Below are 15,004 nucleotides of genomic sequence, written 5' to 3' on the forward strand. Positions count from 1 at the left end.
AGGGAGTTGAGCGAGAATCAGGAGTTCAGGTTCCCTGTTGAGTTGTTTTGCAGAATAGAGCACTTAGAAGCACGTGTTAGACGGAGGGAAGGAGTGACTCGTTTTGATCTCACGGTTCGTTACACCGGGCTGGCAAACTGACAGTGTTTGATGTTGAGGTGAATCAGAGGAGCCTCTTTGGGGGTGGAGAATGTGGTGGTGGTTTTCATGGGGGTGGAGGTGGTGAAGGAGAAAGTTGGTGTTGTGGTTCAATTTTATTTGTATAGCCCTTAATCACCACTACAGTCTCAAAGGGCTTAACAGGCGAAATGTTTATAGTGGTGGTAGTGGTGGAGGAGGTAAAGAAAGTGGGGAGGGGGGTGGAGGTAGAGAAGGTGGTGGTTGTTGTGATGGGGTTGGAGTTGGTGGTGGAGAGAGGGGTAGCAGAGAAGGTGGTGCCGGTTGTGATGGCGGTGGTGGCTGTTGTTTTGATGGGGGTGTGATGGCTCCTGGCTCTCTCTCACACGCTTCTGCCTCACAGCGGATCAGTGTTCAGCAGCGGGGGGGGGGGGGGGGGGGGGGGGGGGGGTAGCGCCCGCAGCCAGCGGGAAGGAGGGTGACGGATCGTGGCACCCAACAGGGAGGGTGGCATGCCTTGAAATTCCGTGACATTGTTTGGCGGTGGTGGTGTTGGTGGAGGAGATAGAGATGGTGGAGGAGGGGGTGGAGGCGTTCTTATCACAGGGTTTGTTATGTTACTGAAATAACTTGTCTAGCTTATGTCCCGAGGCATGTATTCATTAATCGTAACCTTTCTAAAGTTTGCACTCAATCTATTTTTCTTTATATTCGCCGTTGTTTATGAATCCTGGCCAGGTGTTGAATCCTGGGCATTGTGTTAAACCTGTAAGAGGTGGTGACTGAAATTGAAACCAAACAACCGTAACACGGCCGCGTATCTTTGACGGTTGGGCGGTGAACAATGTAAACAGCGCCATGGCTCCTTATTTGAGACTTCCCACGTCACCTCCAACGGCCCCACCTCGGGCCCCCACACGGAGCCACTTCTCCCAACGCGCTGGGGGCCCGGCTGACCGCAGACGACTTGTTGACTCAAACCAAACAAGGCGCTCCGTCGCCTGGTGGAGATCCACTTTGGTACAGGTCTGGGGCGTGTCTCGGGGAGGGTTTACCTGGCGAGGAGCCCAGGGGTACGCTAACTTGCACGGGAGCACAAAAACACACACACGCTAACAAACACACACAGTTGTTTTTAAGGGAAACTCATGATTTTTTTTGTGTTTGTGTTTGTGTGTGTGTGTGTGTGTGTGTGTGTGTGGGTGTGTGCGCATGTGTGCGTGCTTGTGTGTGTGCATGCATGCTTGCGTGCGTGTGCGTGCGTGCTTGTGTGTCTGCGTATGTGTGTGTGCGTGTGCGTTCGTGCTTGGGTGTCTCCGTGTGTGTGTGTGTGTGTCTGTGCGCGTGTGTGTGTGCATGCTTTTGTGTGGTGCGTGGCTTGGCCTCCTCAGGGTGTACGACCGCTGTGGCGTCGTATGGACGATGAGGAGGAGGACATGTCGTCGCAGCCTATCACCTCTCGGCACTGGGGAACCCTGCCAATGGAACCTCAAGACGGACGCGACGGATGAGGCGTCTGCACCGCACCCGCCTCACGCCCCCGGACCCTCTTTGCCCCGCCTTGGGGACGCACCCCTGGGCCTCGAACACAACGCTCAGCACTGTGGCGGCTCACAGCCTATTGCACTCTCACACGGTAAGGGCTCGGGGGAGAGGGGGGGAGAGAGAGGGAGAGGGAGGGATGGGGAGAGAGAGAGAGAGAGAGATGGGGAGAGAGAGATGGGGAGAGAGAGAGAGAGAGAGAGATGGGAGAGAGAGAGGGGGAGAGAGAGAGAGGGAGAGGGGGGAGAGAGAGAGGAGAGGGAGGGATGGGTAGAGAGAGAGAGATAGAGAGAGATGGGTAGGGAGAGAGGGGGAGAGAGAGGGAGAGGGGGAGAGAGAGAGAGAGAGAGAGATGGGGGAGAGAGAGAGAGAGAGAGAGAGAGAGAGAGAGAGAGAGAGAGAGAGAGAGAGAGAGAGGAGAGAGAGAGAGAGAGAGAGAGAGAGGGAGAGTGAGAGTAAGAGTGTGAAGTGAGTGAGTGGAACGCTTTTTGGGGAAGGGAAACCAAAAACGAGACTGAAAACGAAACCAAAAATGAGCGAGGGACGGCACGCAGGGCTGACACAGCAGGAGAGCAGTCGACAGAGACGGAGTGTCCCAAAGTCCTCCCTAGGTGAGAGTCCCATGGTTCAGCAGTGGGGCCTCAAAGCAAGTGATTCTGAAGCCATAGAATTACGAGGGGGAGAACAAAGATAGCTATTATCAACCCCAGCGTCCTTATCCGCCACCAAACCCTCTTTATGAGAGTACAGCGCGGCCTGTTCCTCCACCTCAACAACGCAGGCTGACATCCTTTAAAACCCAACGAGACGTGCCCAAGGAGGGAGAAATTGCCTCAGAGTACAGATCAAAAAACAGGCCTCTATAGCCGTGTTTAATTCCATCAAGTCTTATAGGGGAGGCGTCTGTCCAAAGTGACCCTTTTTTCTGTTTCTAGATTTTCTACGTATGTCACTAAGGAGCTTGTAATGGTCGGTATGTAAAGGGTTAGAGGCATCTTCATCACGGAAGCCTGCAGGTGGACTCCGGACTTCAGGGTCCGTGCCCAGAATGGTTTGGGCAGGTGTCCCAAAACCACCGCCTACTATCCTCCACTATCTTTTGGTCAACACATTTGTTATTGTGAAAGTGCGTCTTATTTTTGGTAGAGCTGACGCACACACCTAGTCAATCATTTTTCTTCTTTGAATGCATCAATTGGATTCGCATTTCTGGGACCCTTAATCCAATCAGTGTGACACGGCTTCTGCGTAATGGAATTGGAGCCCTTAAGTAAGGGGACGTTTGTTGATGCCAGTGGAGAGATAGTCATTGTCCCGGTTCACCCGAGTCAGCACAGCCACCAGTGCCACACTCCCCGCCCGTTTTAACCCCTGCAGTACCTGACCTAACAGTAGGGGCCTCTGAAACCATGCACGTTCACTGATGAACTCACGTCTCCCCTCCTTGGGCACGTCTCGTTGGGTTTTAAAGGACGTCAGCCTGCGTTGTTGAGGTGGAGGAACAGGCCGCGCTGTACTCTCATAAAGAGGGTTTGGTGGCGGATAAGGACGCTGGGGTTGATAATAGCTATCTTTGTTCTCCCCCTCGTAATTCTATGGCTTCAGAATCACTTGCTTTGAGGCCCCACTGCTGAACCGTGGGACTCTCACCTAGGGAGGACTCTGGGACACTCCGTCACTGTTTGTCAACTGCTCTCGTGCTGTGTCAGCTCCCCCCCGGCATGCCGGCCCTCGCTCGTAATTTTCGTTTTCGGTCTCGTTTTCGGTTTCATTTTCTCTCTTTCTCATTCTCTTTCTCTCTTTATCGTTCTCGTTCTCGTTCTCGTTCTGTCTCTCTCTCTCTGTCTCTGTCTGTCTCTCTCTCTCTCTCTCTCTCTCTCTCTCTCTCTCTCTCTCTCCCTCTTCATCTCTCTCTCTCTCTCTCTCTCTCTCTCTCTCTCTCTCTCTCTCTCTCTCTCTCTCTCTCTCTCTCTCTCTCTCTCTCTCTCTCTCTCTCTCTCTCTCTCTCTCTCTCTCCCTCTTCATCTCTCTCTCTCTCCCTCTTTCTCTCTCTCTCTCTCTCTCTCTCTCTCTCTCTCTCTCTCTCTCTCTCTCTCTCTCTCTCTCCCTCCCTCTTCATCTCTCTCTCTCTCTCTCTCTCTCTCTCTCCCTCTCAGACTCACTTAGGTCTCTCGGCCGCATAATCTCGCTGCTTGTTTGTGATCTTCCCCCGTCGCTCTCGTTTCCACGTCATGTGTTTACCGCGCGTCTGAGAGAACCTGTTAGGGTGGCACGATGCCAGAGACAGGCTCGTCCACCACCCCGCGTGTTGGGTGATAAAGTGACAAATGTGTGGAGGTCACAATACCGGAAAAACAGGAACGCTTATGTCATGAAATGTCCGGGGTGTCAGGGATTTTCCGCTATGGCCTCTCATCTTCTAGAAGCATCGTAAAATGTATTTGTTTTGACTCTGAAGTGTGACTGAAGTGTTTTATACCCATCCCAGTGGCCCGGGTACTTTATCTTACAAAACGCAAAAGACTTAGACAGAACACAGTAGAAGAATGTGTGTGTGTGTGTGTGTGTGTGTGTGTGTGTGTGTGTGTTGAGAAGGGAGTAGAAGGGAGGTGCCTGCAGTGTCTGTGCAGCTGGGAATCGGTGTGCACCCAGAACCTCATGGGCAGGACTCAAACAGCGCCACCACTACACACCACACTCCAGCCCAGCAACCCGTTCCAACCTGTTGTTCCCTCTTCGGTCGTGTCCCACGCAGGGAACTGCTCCAGTCCCGTCGTCTCCTCACCCGCCCCTCACTCGGAGCCCATGGATGACCGGGGGGAACAGCCCGCCCGCCTGGCCGAGGAGGAGCAGCTGGAGCAGGACGAAGAGGGCAACGGCGAGGGGAATCACGGCTCATTGGCACGGCCGGCGGAGCGTGCGGCGGTGAGCGTTGAGGTGGAGATCGGGCGCAAACTGCGGCAGATAGGGGACAAGTTCAACCAAGACCACACCGAACTGGTGAGTCCCCCCGATCCTTGGGTCACACCGAGGGGCTTTTATTGTGAAAGAGTCGTCGAATTGTATTCGTATGTGGCACAGGCTGGACGCGTTAAGACAAAGAGCAAATCACTGCGGACACAGATGAAATGTTGAAGTTTATTCAAGGCTGTGTCAAAGTCATACAATTTTATCGAATTACATTTTTTGTTATCGAAACAAATCTGCTATCATTTGAAAGATTTTAATTGTAATCATTAATATCTGCACCGAACAGCTGCATTTCGCCGCACAAAGCCGGTGTTAATGTTGCGGTTCTGTGTTCGTGCGTGTGTGTGCAACGCTTGTGTTTGTTTGTGTTTGCCCGTGAGGTATTTTTGTGGTGCCTGCAGCTATTGTTTGTGCAAGTGTTCAACCATGTCCGCGTCGACTGAACACTGACACAGCGAGTAGGACAAAGGGGCCCAGTAAATCTCCATAGCTCGTCAACGCGTTAACCCGCATTCAGTTAAAGCGTCACCTATTATTGGGTGACATGAACCCGACCGCGCCGTGCCTAATGTAGCATCACTGAAAAAGATAGACAATCACAATTCGATCCTAATCAACGTCGAGGAAACAAAGCGCTCGCAGCTATCCATCTCGACTCTGGCATCGCCCTTGCCCGAGGAGGAGGGTCCTTTGATGGCCCTGCTGAAATAGTTTGGGGCGGCGCTGTAAGTGGAGCAGAGAGCCGCTGAGCTGCCAGGCCCTCGATGCTCGAGCGGAGATAGTAGAAGAAAAAAGAGCGAAAGAGAAAAATGTAATTCCCCGTCCTCAGCTGCTTCAGGGAAAGATGGCTCCGGGTGTATCATGGGTAACGGAGAGCAAATTAAATGTCCCTTATTCTTTCCTTTCATTTAAAAAGACAGGAAAGCAAAACAGGACGTTATTCAACATTGCCGCTGTTCCAGGATCGGTCATCCTGCTTCTATCAAAGCCAGAGCAGCACCCATGCCTATCGGAGCACGGTCACGACAAAGGAAGGAGAGCCGGGGTCGTCCCAGGGCAGGGGGCTATAGTAGAAGCTCCTCATGATCCGCTGTGATGGGCCCTGTAGGGGGCCTTGGCACGGGAGGGCCGACATCATTGATACTTAATGTAATCCCCAGTGGAGACCATCTCACGGCACACGGCTAATCCCATTACAGTAAACCAAATCAAGGGTCAAAGTGAAAATCAAATCTATTTTATCGGTTGTTGTTTCCAATGAATCGATGGGTCGGATTTGAAATCGTCGTTTTACTCAGGAGTCAAGTGATATTGAATTGAATGTACTTTCGTATGGTTTCAGGAAAGCAACTATTTGTATGTTTTTCTCAGTTTCAAGTTAGTATGTTTTTCGACAGCCTGTCCGACAAAACCATTGAATTTAAGACTTTTAATTAAATAATCTATAACTTGTAATTTGTCATGTTGACCGGACACCTTATAGACTTAAAGAAACGATTAATCCACTCACCTCCACCTCTCAATCTCCCCGTATCATGAGTGTTTACGAACAGTGAACACTTATTTTTCCAATCGTCTGCGGGGCCGTGGCACATCCCCTTGTTTACACTAAGGGGACGCGTGTCACCTGAGTCATCCCCGAGCAACCAGCCGCTCACCTGTACACGCTCCTCCAAACACCCATATCTCTTCCTCTTATCAGGACCGGAGTCTGTGGGTGTACGTGTGTGTGCTTGTTTGTGTGTGTGTGTGTGTTTGTTTGTGTGTTTGTGTGTGTGTCTCTCTCTCTCTTTGTGTGTGGGTGTTTGTGTGTGTGTGCGCGAATGTGTGTGTGTGTGCTCGCGTGTCTGTGTGTGTGTGCCCTGACAGCGGTCTACGTGACTAATAGGTGCAGTTTGTTGATAAGTCTCTCCCAAGGTTATGGATGGACCCTGTTTGGTAAAAGAAAGGAGAGATTAGAAAGGAACAGTGAAAGAGACTCAAAGGGCGGTCAACTTATAGCAAGGTGGTTTGAGCCCGTCTCAAAATAGATCATGACTCAATGTCTGTGACGTAGGCAATAACACAAGCTAACCACAACTCCTGCTATCTCAGAGTCTGTCTGGCTTGCTGCATGTGCGTGCATGCTGTTTGCACGTGCTCACGCACACCAGACACGCACACACACACAATACCCCCCCATCCAACTATACACGCTTTTTTTTTGTGTTTGACAGACAAGTTGCAAAAGTGCAAATGTCCTCTTTTGATCTTGAGATTGTTGTTTATCCTGCCTTGTTTCATACTATTCAGATGAGCGCTGCGTTGGGGCGATAGATTTAGTAATGTGTTTGCGTTTCTAATTTGAGTTCCTCTTGCACTGTCACTGCTTCAGCTTTCTTCTGCCACGGCCTCGCGACACGCCTTCCCCGCTCAGCATAAATCAAAAAAAGAGAAACAGGCCGAGCCGGTGACGCGTTTCATCACGCCACCGTCTCACAATTTTTCAAGAAACAGGCGATGTTATCCTCCCCCCCAAAACACCTGTCTCCTAAGCGCACGCACACGACCACTGGCCCACGTGCCCACGGGCCCAGCTGTAAACCTGGTGGCCCTCATTTTTTAAATTCTCCAACCAATTCTGATAAATTATGCTAAAACGAAAGCCCAGGACGCTGACTCTCCACCCGGGGCCGTAGGCCTCCAGGGGGCGCCAGACAGTCTACTATCCAAACACCACCGCATGGCACAGAGCAAAGGCAATTAAGGACAATTAGGGTGGCGTTTAGCGGTTGCTGGTTCGGATCAGTTTAGCTCCGCTTAGCATTGTAGCGCCGCATCACCATGGCCCGCGGCAATCACTTTACCGCCAGGCAGGGGGGAGGAGAGGGGGGTGCGGGGGGGAACAGGCTTGTCGGGGGAGCGGGGTACAGCCCCGGGATCAGAAGGAAGTAAAAAATGAAATAAATAAGACGGTTTTATTGCTTATGCAACCCCATGCAACGATAGGAAGGGTGTGGTGGGCTCTGCTCAAACAGAGAGATCAGAGGGGGCAGGGAGAGAGGGTGGGGGGAGGGGGGGGAGGAGAGGGAGGAAGGGGGGAGAGAGAGAGAGCAGGGGGAGAAGGGAAGTCAGAGAAAGAGTGAGAGAAAGGTGGGAGGAGAGACAAATACAGAAAGAAGGGCGGAGGAGATCCAGTGAAGGGGGGGGGGAGAAAGACAGAAGGGGGAGGGAGAGAGAGAGAGAATCGGGGGGAGAGAGAGAGACTGAAAGGAAGGATCTGGGCCGCTCCTGTGTCTGCCGGCGGTTGAAAATGCGCCGTTGACGCTGCAAAACACAAAGTGACAGAACTGGGGGGGGGAAGAGAGAGAGAGAGAGAGAGAGAGAGACAGAGACAGAGATAGAGACATGGAGAGGAGTGCTCCTCTCCATGTCAGGTTACATCGCTGTGTTTTGGGATAATAATCCGTCTGCCTCGGCAACACCGAGCACGGGAAGACGTGATGAAATGGGGCCAGCTTTCATTGAAAGCTCAACGCTTTGAGGTTTTTTTTGAGGAGTCCACACACACTTGTCTCGGAGAGATAAGAGGGACAGCTCCCGAAAATGAAAGGGATGGGGGTGGGGGAGATTAAAGAGGTTGTGTTAGTGCTGAGGAGGGGTAAAGAAGTTGTTGGAGTCTGTCTTTCTTCCTTTCTTTCTTAGGATTGCTTATCAATCAAGTGTGACGCATTTGCCGTCCTATCCACAGTGTTACCTGCACACCTCTGCTGTAACACAACTCTAGTGCTCTTGCTGTTTGCTGTTGGCCTTGTTAATGAGAGGAGCTAAACAACACTGCAAGATATGGCCGACTTTGCAACAGAAAGTTCTGGCTTTTCTCTCAGCGGTTCAGTGTAGGCACACCTGGGCTTGTAAACGGAATGAATTAATTATAAAAAGTGTTAACTCTATCCATGGATCAGAGTCAGGGTGCAGCCGAATCCTCGCCGAATAGCTTCAGATCGCCTCATCTGTTGACGTTGTTGATCTGACACGGGCCGGGGAGTTCCTGTGTGATCACATGCGAGGTTACAAGAAAAATAGCGATCCTGCAGGTAAACTGACAGCTCCCCCATAACTAAAGTTAGACTCACAAGCTCCAGAATGCAGTGCAAGCGCGTGGAGGAAGCACGAGCTGGTTCACCACAGATCACAGGCTGCTCACCTCAAACACAGCACGAGGCGATCAGGAAGCACAGATGTACTTACAGATGTGTGCAGATACCGGCAGTATCAGTGTCAGTAACAGCCAGTCAGCTGACGGCCTGGCTGTCAGCTGACTGCTCTTGGGTAATAAATAGACTCGTCGGTATAGCTGCCTGTGACTCCCCCGGTCCGAAGGTTCTGGGTTCACATTCTACCTGTAGGCATCCTTGATCAAATAGCCCCCTCACCGGTACATTATCGACATGTTACAAATAATAATAATACATTTTATTTCAGGGCGCCTTTCAAAACTGTCAAGGTCGCCTTAGAGTTAAGACAAGCAAACAATTTAAAAAGGGCAAATATAGTTAAAACAAAACACATTTAAAAAATAAGCAAACAAGGCAACATATTCATTAAATGGGCTGGTGGGTGGAGTTAAGTGGGATAGGCCAGTCAGAACAGGTGAGTATTGATGGAGGTTTTGAAGGTGGGGAGAGACTCTATACTACGGATGGATGGTGGGATCCAGAGTTACAAATAACCTTTTCTTTTATCCGGCAGCAGTGTCCTCCCTGATGGTGTGGATGTGTGACCGTAACGTGTAAAGCGTGGTTCTCTGCACGGTGTGTCTGACCCTCCCCCTGTTTCTGTGTTTCTCCCCTCAGAGACGCCTAAGGGAGGCTCTGCCGGTGTGGATGCAGCCCGCCGCCGCCCTGCTGGGCCTGTTGTTCCCCCGAGAAGCCATGGTCCTGCCGAGGGCGGAGCCCAGATGAAGCGCCTCCCCCCAACCCCCACCCCCCACCCCCACAAACCACCACCCGCTGCCCGACAAACCGAGGGGTCCATGGCGGGTCCTCCTCTACCCCCTACCCCCCACATGTTACCCTCCTCAGAAAAAGGGAGCAGACTCTTATGATGGCACTGTAGGCTGGATCAGGGGTTCGGGGGTTCACCCTTTGTTTGACGGACAAAGACGCAACAGAGGAGGGGGGGGAGGGGACCCTAAAGATGGCCTCCGCTGGACGGAGGGGCTGAACCACACGTTTTTCATTTTTTCCTTTTTCCCGATTTTTTTTTCCCACCTATCCAAAAAGAAGCCATTGTGTTTGAAGAGATATTTTCGAAATATTTGTAAGATGACCTATTTTGTACAGTGAAATGCTGTAAAAAAAAATGTATTTGGTGTTTCTAGTCCAGACGAACCTCCATCCTCTGCCCAGGGAATGCCTTATTTTCTCTCGCCACTGAACACACACACCCTTTCTCCGCGCGGACGAAAGCTGTCTTGGTAGGGACGCAGGCGAGATCGGGGCCGGATGTTTTTGCCTGGCCGGCGTCAGCTGCGAATCTCGGCGAGGATCACGATGACATTTTCACCTTCTCACCGTCCCTACCTACGGTGGCAGGATCAGAAAGACGATGATACGTTTTTATTAAGGTGTTACGGTTTTTAGACGTCTGTCCACGACAGGAAAAGACGATTCATTGACTCACGGTTCATGATTTTTTGAAAGCGGCCTCAATAACTTAATCCGATTGACTCCCAAGGTTTTAGTTTTTTTTTTAAACAACAGGATATATTTAAGAGGATGAAATTCACTTTGACAAATGAAAAACTTGGACGCAAGAACTTTGACGTTGATCGACTTCCAATCCCGTTCACTCTCCAACCCCTTGGAAGACCACGAATCTGGGTATTGAAAGCCCCCCGTTAAAGAACACCTTGTTGCAAGGGGGTCCGTTGTGAGTGTTTGCTTCTTGCTTGTTGTACAAAATCGTAACATCGTTTTGAAGCCAAATGACAAGCACACAAATCTCAATCAAGCCTCAAATGTGAGATTACGATCAGGGAACTGTGAAACAATCAGACAGCCAAATAAGAGACAAAGAATGAAAGCATTTGACACATTGACATCAACGTTTTCTCTAGCTCGTAACAGCTTCTTTCTTTCTCTGGTTGGAACGACAATCGCCCCCCTCCAAGCGGCCCGGTCTTAATCCATGTGTCCTTCTATTTGTCTGTGCTGCGTTAGAGCTTGGTTAGTCAAAGCGATAAAGATTTTTATTAGAGATTTAATAGAGAGCAATACTTAAGGCAGCGACATGCATTCACCCGTAGAGATCTCCATTCCTCTCACAATCAGATTGGCATGCATCGGAGTACATTTGAAAGCGGAGGTCTTGCGCTCTGTCCTCAAATATAATTATCTATATTCTATAACCTTAAACCACTGTGTTACATAATGACTTCAATGTCCTTGTTAAATATATTTACATAGAATTCATTGCAGAGAAATAGGGGAAATTAGACGTTGGGTTTTCAGAAAGCACCACCGGAAAAGTTTTAGGTTTTAAAGTCTCCGTTTGTTCACCACCACTTCCAGTTAAAGACATACATTGAGTTTGACACATTTACGAAAGTTTTTTCACACGACTTTTCACCCTCTTTCCCTTTCAACACCACAGCCCACAGTTTTTATTTGAAGATTGGTTCCTTTTAAAAATATTTAAGTAGATAAGGATTTGAAACGATGACATTTAAAACGGTTCTGTCAGAAGATGTACAATTTTCAACATTTTGTAAATGAATATCGTGAATTTGTTTTGAAGACACTGATGGATTTCCTTTTTCTTTGTAATGTTTTCTTCAGGGAGTTGATGAAGGTCAGTGTGTGTTTAACATGGGCCTAGTACAATGTTTTGGTCCTCGAGTCGTTGACAACTTGTACTTCCCAGAGCCACACAACATATTGATAATACAATTCGTCCCTCAAAAGTGACCTAGAACAATCGCAAAAACGATTATGTCGTTAAAGCTTTTGCATGAAATAATTAGCTGAAACTGTTTGTTTTTTTTTATTTCATCCAGTGAGCCGGTATCGAGTCACGACTGAGTGATTAGTTGTGACTCGCTCTCTCTCTTTTCCATGGGCCATGCTCGCTCACACTTCACGCTGTCCACAAAATTCAGACTGAGCTACTCAGCTTCCCTCTTCAAAGTTTTTTATTTTCGTTTTTTGTTTCTTAAAAAGTAATTTATTTTAATTTATTTTTTGTATATTTGCCCAGTACTACTACTACTACTACTACTACTACTACTACTACTCGTACTACTACTACTCATACTAATACTACTGTACAGATGCTATCTCGACGTGGACTGAACAACAAGGGTTGGGATCTTTTTCTTCTCAATGTTGTCTTGCGTCTTGGTTGCGTGTGTGTGTGTCGGCGTTTGGATTGGTCCCGGAGGCTGGACTTAAGCCATGAGCAGTACGCGTTCCTCCCACAAGCTGGGCGAATCCTAACGAGAATCACATGACCACCAGACAATCAAACGTACAACATGTGCCTTGTGAGCGACAGAGCCACCACATGACCCGTCACATGACCACCCGCGCTCAGCATCAAGATGGCCGACGTAGAAGCAGAACATTGCTGCTCACGGTTCCGTTTTATTTCCATTTTTTTTGCTCGACACACCACACATAGTAGGACAAATGAAGAGTGAACTGCGAAGGCACAAATGGTACTGTGTGTCTTTTGGGCCCACTGTGAAAACAACATCGACGGAACGACAAAACAAAACAACCCAATGTGTGTTTTTTCTCTCAGATCTGCTCACGCGCACACATGTCCAACCTTTGCACACACACGCCCGCAAACGACTGTTCGCACTCTTATCTGCACTGTAAAATAAAAAGACAGCAACATGACGACGACAACAGACAAACAAGACACGGCTGTTTATTTTAGGTGTCGCTTTCTACTCTCGCGCAGAACTTCCCTTCCCATTCCCTCTAGACTGCAACATCTCTTTTTAAGATCTGTATTATGCTGGATTGACCTAGTTTTGTCTAGGCCTCTGTGCTTTATCCGTCTCTGAATCTAGTAGGGCTGCTAGTTTACATTGTGAAGGAGGAAGGACCTACCACGGTGCCCAGTATTAACCGGTGGGTTGCATGATAGGCCAGAAGTTTTGTACTCTGAGTCTGTTTTTTATTAATCGCAACCGACCACGGTCGAACACTGCCTCAAGGGAAGAATTTATTCAAAAGGTTCAATCTTCAGTGTCTTGAATATCAATTTTCCTCATTCTTTTTCTTTTATTTTTATTAATTTTTTTAGTTCAAGAAGTGCATCTTTTCTGTCAAGTGCTGTGATTTGGTGTTTTTCTACCTGAAATTTGTACAACACGGCTCTTATGGTTTTCTTTAGAACAGCAAAAAAAAAATGAATCTTTTTGTAAAAAGAGGAAAATACTTATGACAAAACACGATTTCATTCTTTTTTTTATATACATATTGCTTTGTCAAATGTGGTGGCATTTCTAAAAGGTTTTTTACTGCTTTTTATTTCTTCGTTTGGGCAAATCCTGCTGTCATCCTCACTCTCAGTTCATGGGATGTTCTTTAAACCGATGTAAACGGAGAATAACGCAAACCCTACATTCCACTGAAATCTGCATCTTAAAGATTTTGAATGTAAAGTCATTTCGAAAAGCACTAAAAAAAAATAAACGCAAACAAAAGCAAAACGCACAAATGCAGTAACTCATTGACCCATGCGACGGAGGTTTTTATGGTTAACTTTGATGCACTTTGCTGCGTCGGAGGACCGTCGTGGACGGGCCTCCTGCCCTCACGGCGGCTCACCCTGCCGTCGCGTTGGTTCATAACACAGCAACGTCCAGAGCGGTCTCGCCGATTTCACCTGCACGCATCCGATGAAGTGAGGCCCAGTCCAAAATGTAGCAGTTTTTGATTTTATTTTTTACAAACATTGGCTGTGAGTTCTCCGAGGCTGCTCTGCGTGGGTGAGGTTATTTTCCGCGACATCGTTAAAGACAACAATAGGGTTGGAGAGAAAGGGAGGAAAAAAAGGGGATGTATTTTTTATAATTTTCTGATTTTGTTTTTCTAGTGCAATACGCTGTACATACGAGCTCTGCTCTGAGGATCCAACAACATGTCTCTTTATTTCCTTGGTTGTTTAATGGATTCATTACCATTTTGTTTTTTTTCATTAAACAAAAATTATCAATTTCTATGTCTTTGAGTTTTCAATGTTTTCTCCTCGTAATCTAAGCAAAATACAGAACCACATTGAAAATATGTACAATATCCACACTGATTTCACTTATGCCGTGACACCCTGGTGACTCAACTCTTCATACCCGATCTGACAGACATTAACACACGTTCTCACATCCATATGTCTATAAATTGTGCAATTGCACACCTTGTCTTGTGCAAATGGTCACACTGTAGACTGCACCAACATAGAGAAAACAGGTTTATTGACAGAAAATAGGGTATCACGAAAGGCGTGGTAATCCAGCTGTCCGACCCAGAGAACCAAAGGGCCTTTAAGGTTCTGTCAAGGGGTACGCGCAGAACAACTTCACTAATGAACATTTCCTCTTAGAACCCATGAAAAGATGTTCCCCGTGAGCCTGAGATTTAACACTGGCGACAGGGTTTAAGTACTCTGTTAAATCACTCACTTAAGGCCTATCGATCCACTGTTAACCCTGATAAGCTCCCCAGGGTGTCCCCGTCAGTCCAGTAAGCCCTGCCGGTTAACCCTCAAAGCCACCGCGACCACAGTCAACAAAGGCACTACGGTGATCCCAGACAATTGACTCACTATATGCTACTGAACTTAAGGTTAGGGTTAACCCTGACTCCATTATATCATGTATTAAGTTAAAATAATCACTGTTACCATAGCCAACGTGAACCCTGGTACCTTAATTAACATGAACACCATTACCCTAGCTGACATGAACACCACCAGTACCATAACTAACGTGAACATTTCTCCACTCGTGTGTGCGCATGTGTGTGTCTGTGTGTGCCTCTCTATGTTTGTGTATGTCTGTCCGTGTTTGCGTGTGTGTGTGTGTGTGTGTGTGTGTGTGTGTGTGTGTGTGTGAGTGTGTAGTTCTGGGTATGTGTGTTGGAGCCTAACAAAGGCCTGGGAGTCGACCTGAGGATCCAGGGTAGGAGGCGGGGAGGAGGAAGTGGACTCCTTATATGGTTTAGGGGAATAAACCATAGGCCGCTCCAGTTTGCTTGTCTCAGCAGTTTCCTGCAACAACCTAGACCTGAGGCATGGCGAACAAAGAGATTGTTTGTACCAGACCCTGTCTGTTCCTCAATGCTAGGAGGGACGAAATGAAGACCGGGAGAGAGGACAGAAA

General features: G+C 48.4%; 1 protein-coding gene across 1 annotated transcript; it reads left to right on the top strand.

Annotated features, from left to right (window-relative positions):
* The first annotated feature begins 1,514 nt into the window (after positions 1 to 1,514).
* bmf2 (BCL2 modifying factor 2) lies at positions 1,515 to 13,838 on the top strand. Its single transcript, XM_079753236.1, has 3 exons — positions 1,515 to 1,753; positions 4,415 to 4,659; positions 9,465 to 13,838. Exons 1-3 carry the CDS (start codon positions 1,540 to 1,542, stop codon positions 9,570 to 9,572), a joined length of 567 nt encoding a protein of 188 aa, XP_079609362.1. The 5' UTR covers positions 1,515 to 1,539; the 3' UTR covers positions 9,573 to 13,838.
* The last annotated feature ends 1,166 nt before the right edge of the window (positions 13,839 to 15,004 follow it).

This window comes from Pollachius pollachius (assembly GCF_949987615.1).
Source record: "Pollachius pollachius genome assembly, chromosome: 16".
Classification (NCBI taxonomy): domain Eukaryota; kingdom Metazoa; phylum Chordata; class Actinopteri; order Gadiformes; family Gadidae; genus Pollachius; species Pollachius pollachius.

What these genes read in the sequence shown, in the direction of transcription:
- bmf2 (XM_079753236.1), top strand. Translation starts at nt 1,540, where the DNA reads ATGAGGAGGAGGACATGTCGTCGCAGCCTATCACCTCTCGGCACTGGG. An exon ending in GCCTATTGCACTCTCACACG is followed by an intron (nt 1,754 to 4,414) that starts GTAAGGGCTCGG and finishes TGTCCCACGCAG; the next exon opens with GGAACTGCTCCAGTCCCGTC. An exon ending in ACCAAGACCACACCGAACTG is followed by an intron (nt 4,660 to 9,464) that starts GTGAGTCCCCCC and finishes TTCTCCCCTCAG; the next exon opens with AGACGCCTAAGGGAGGCTCT.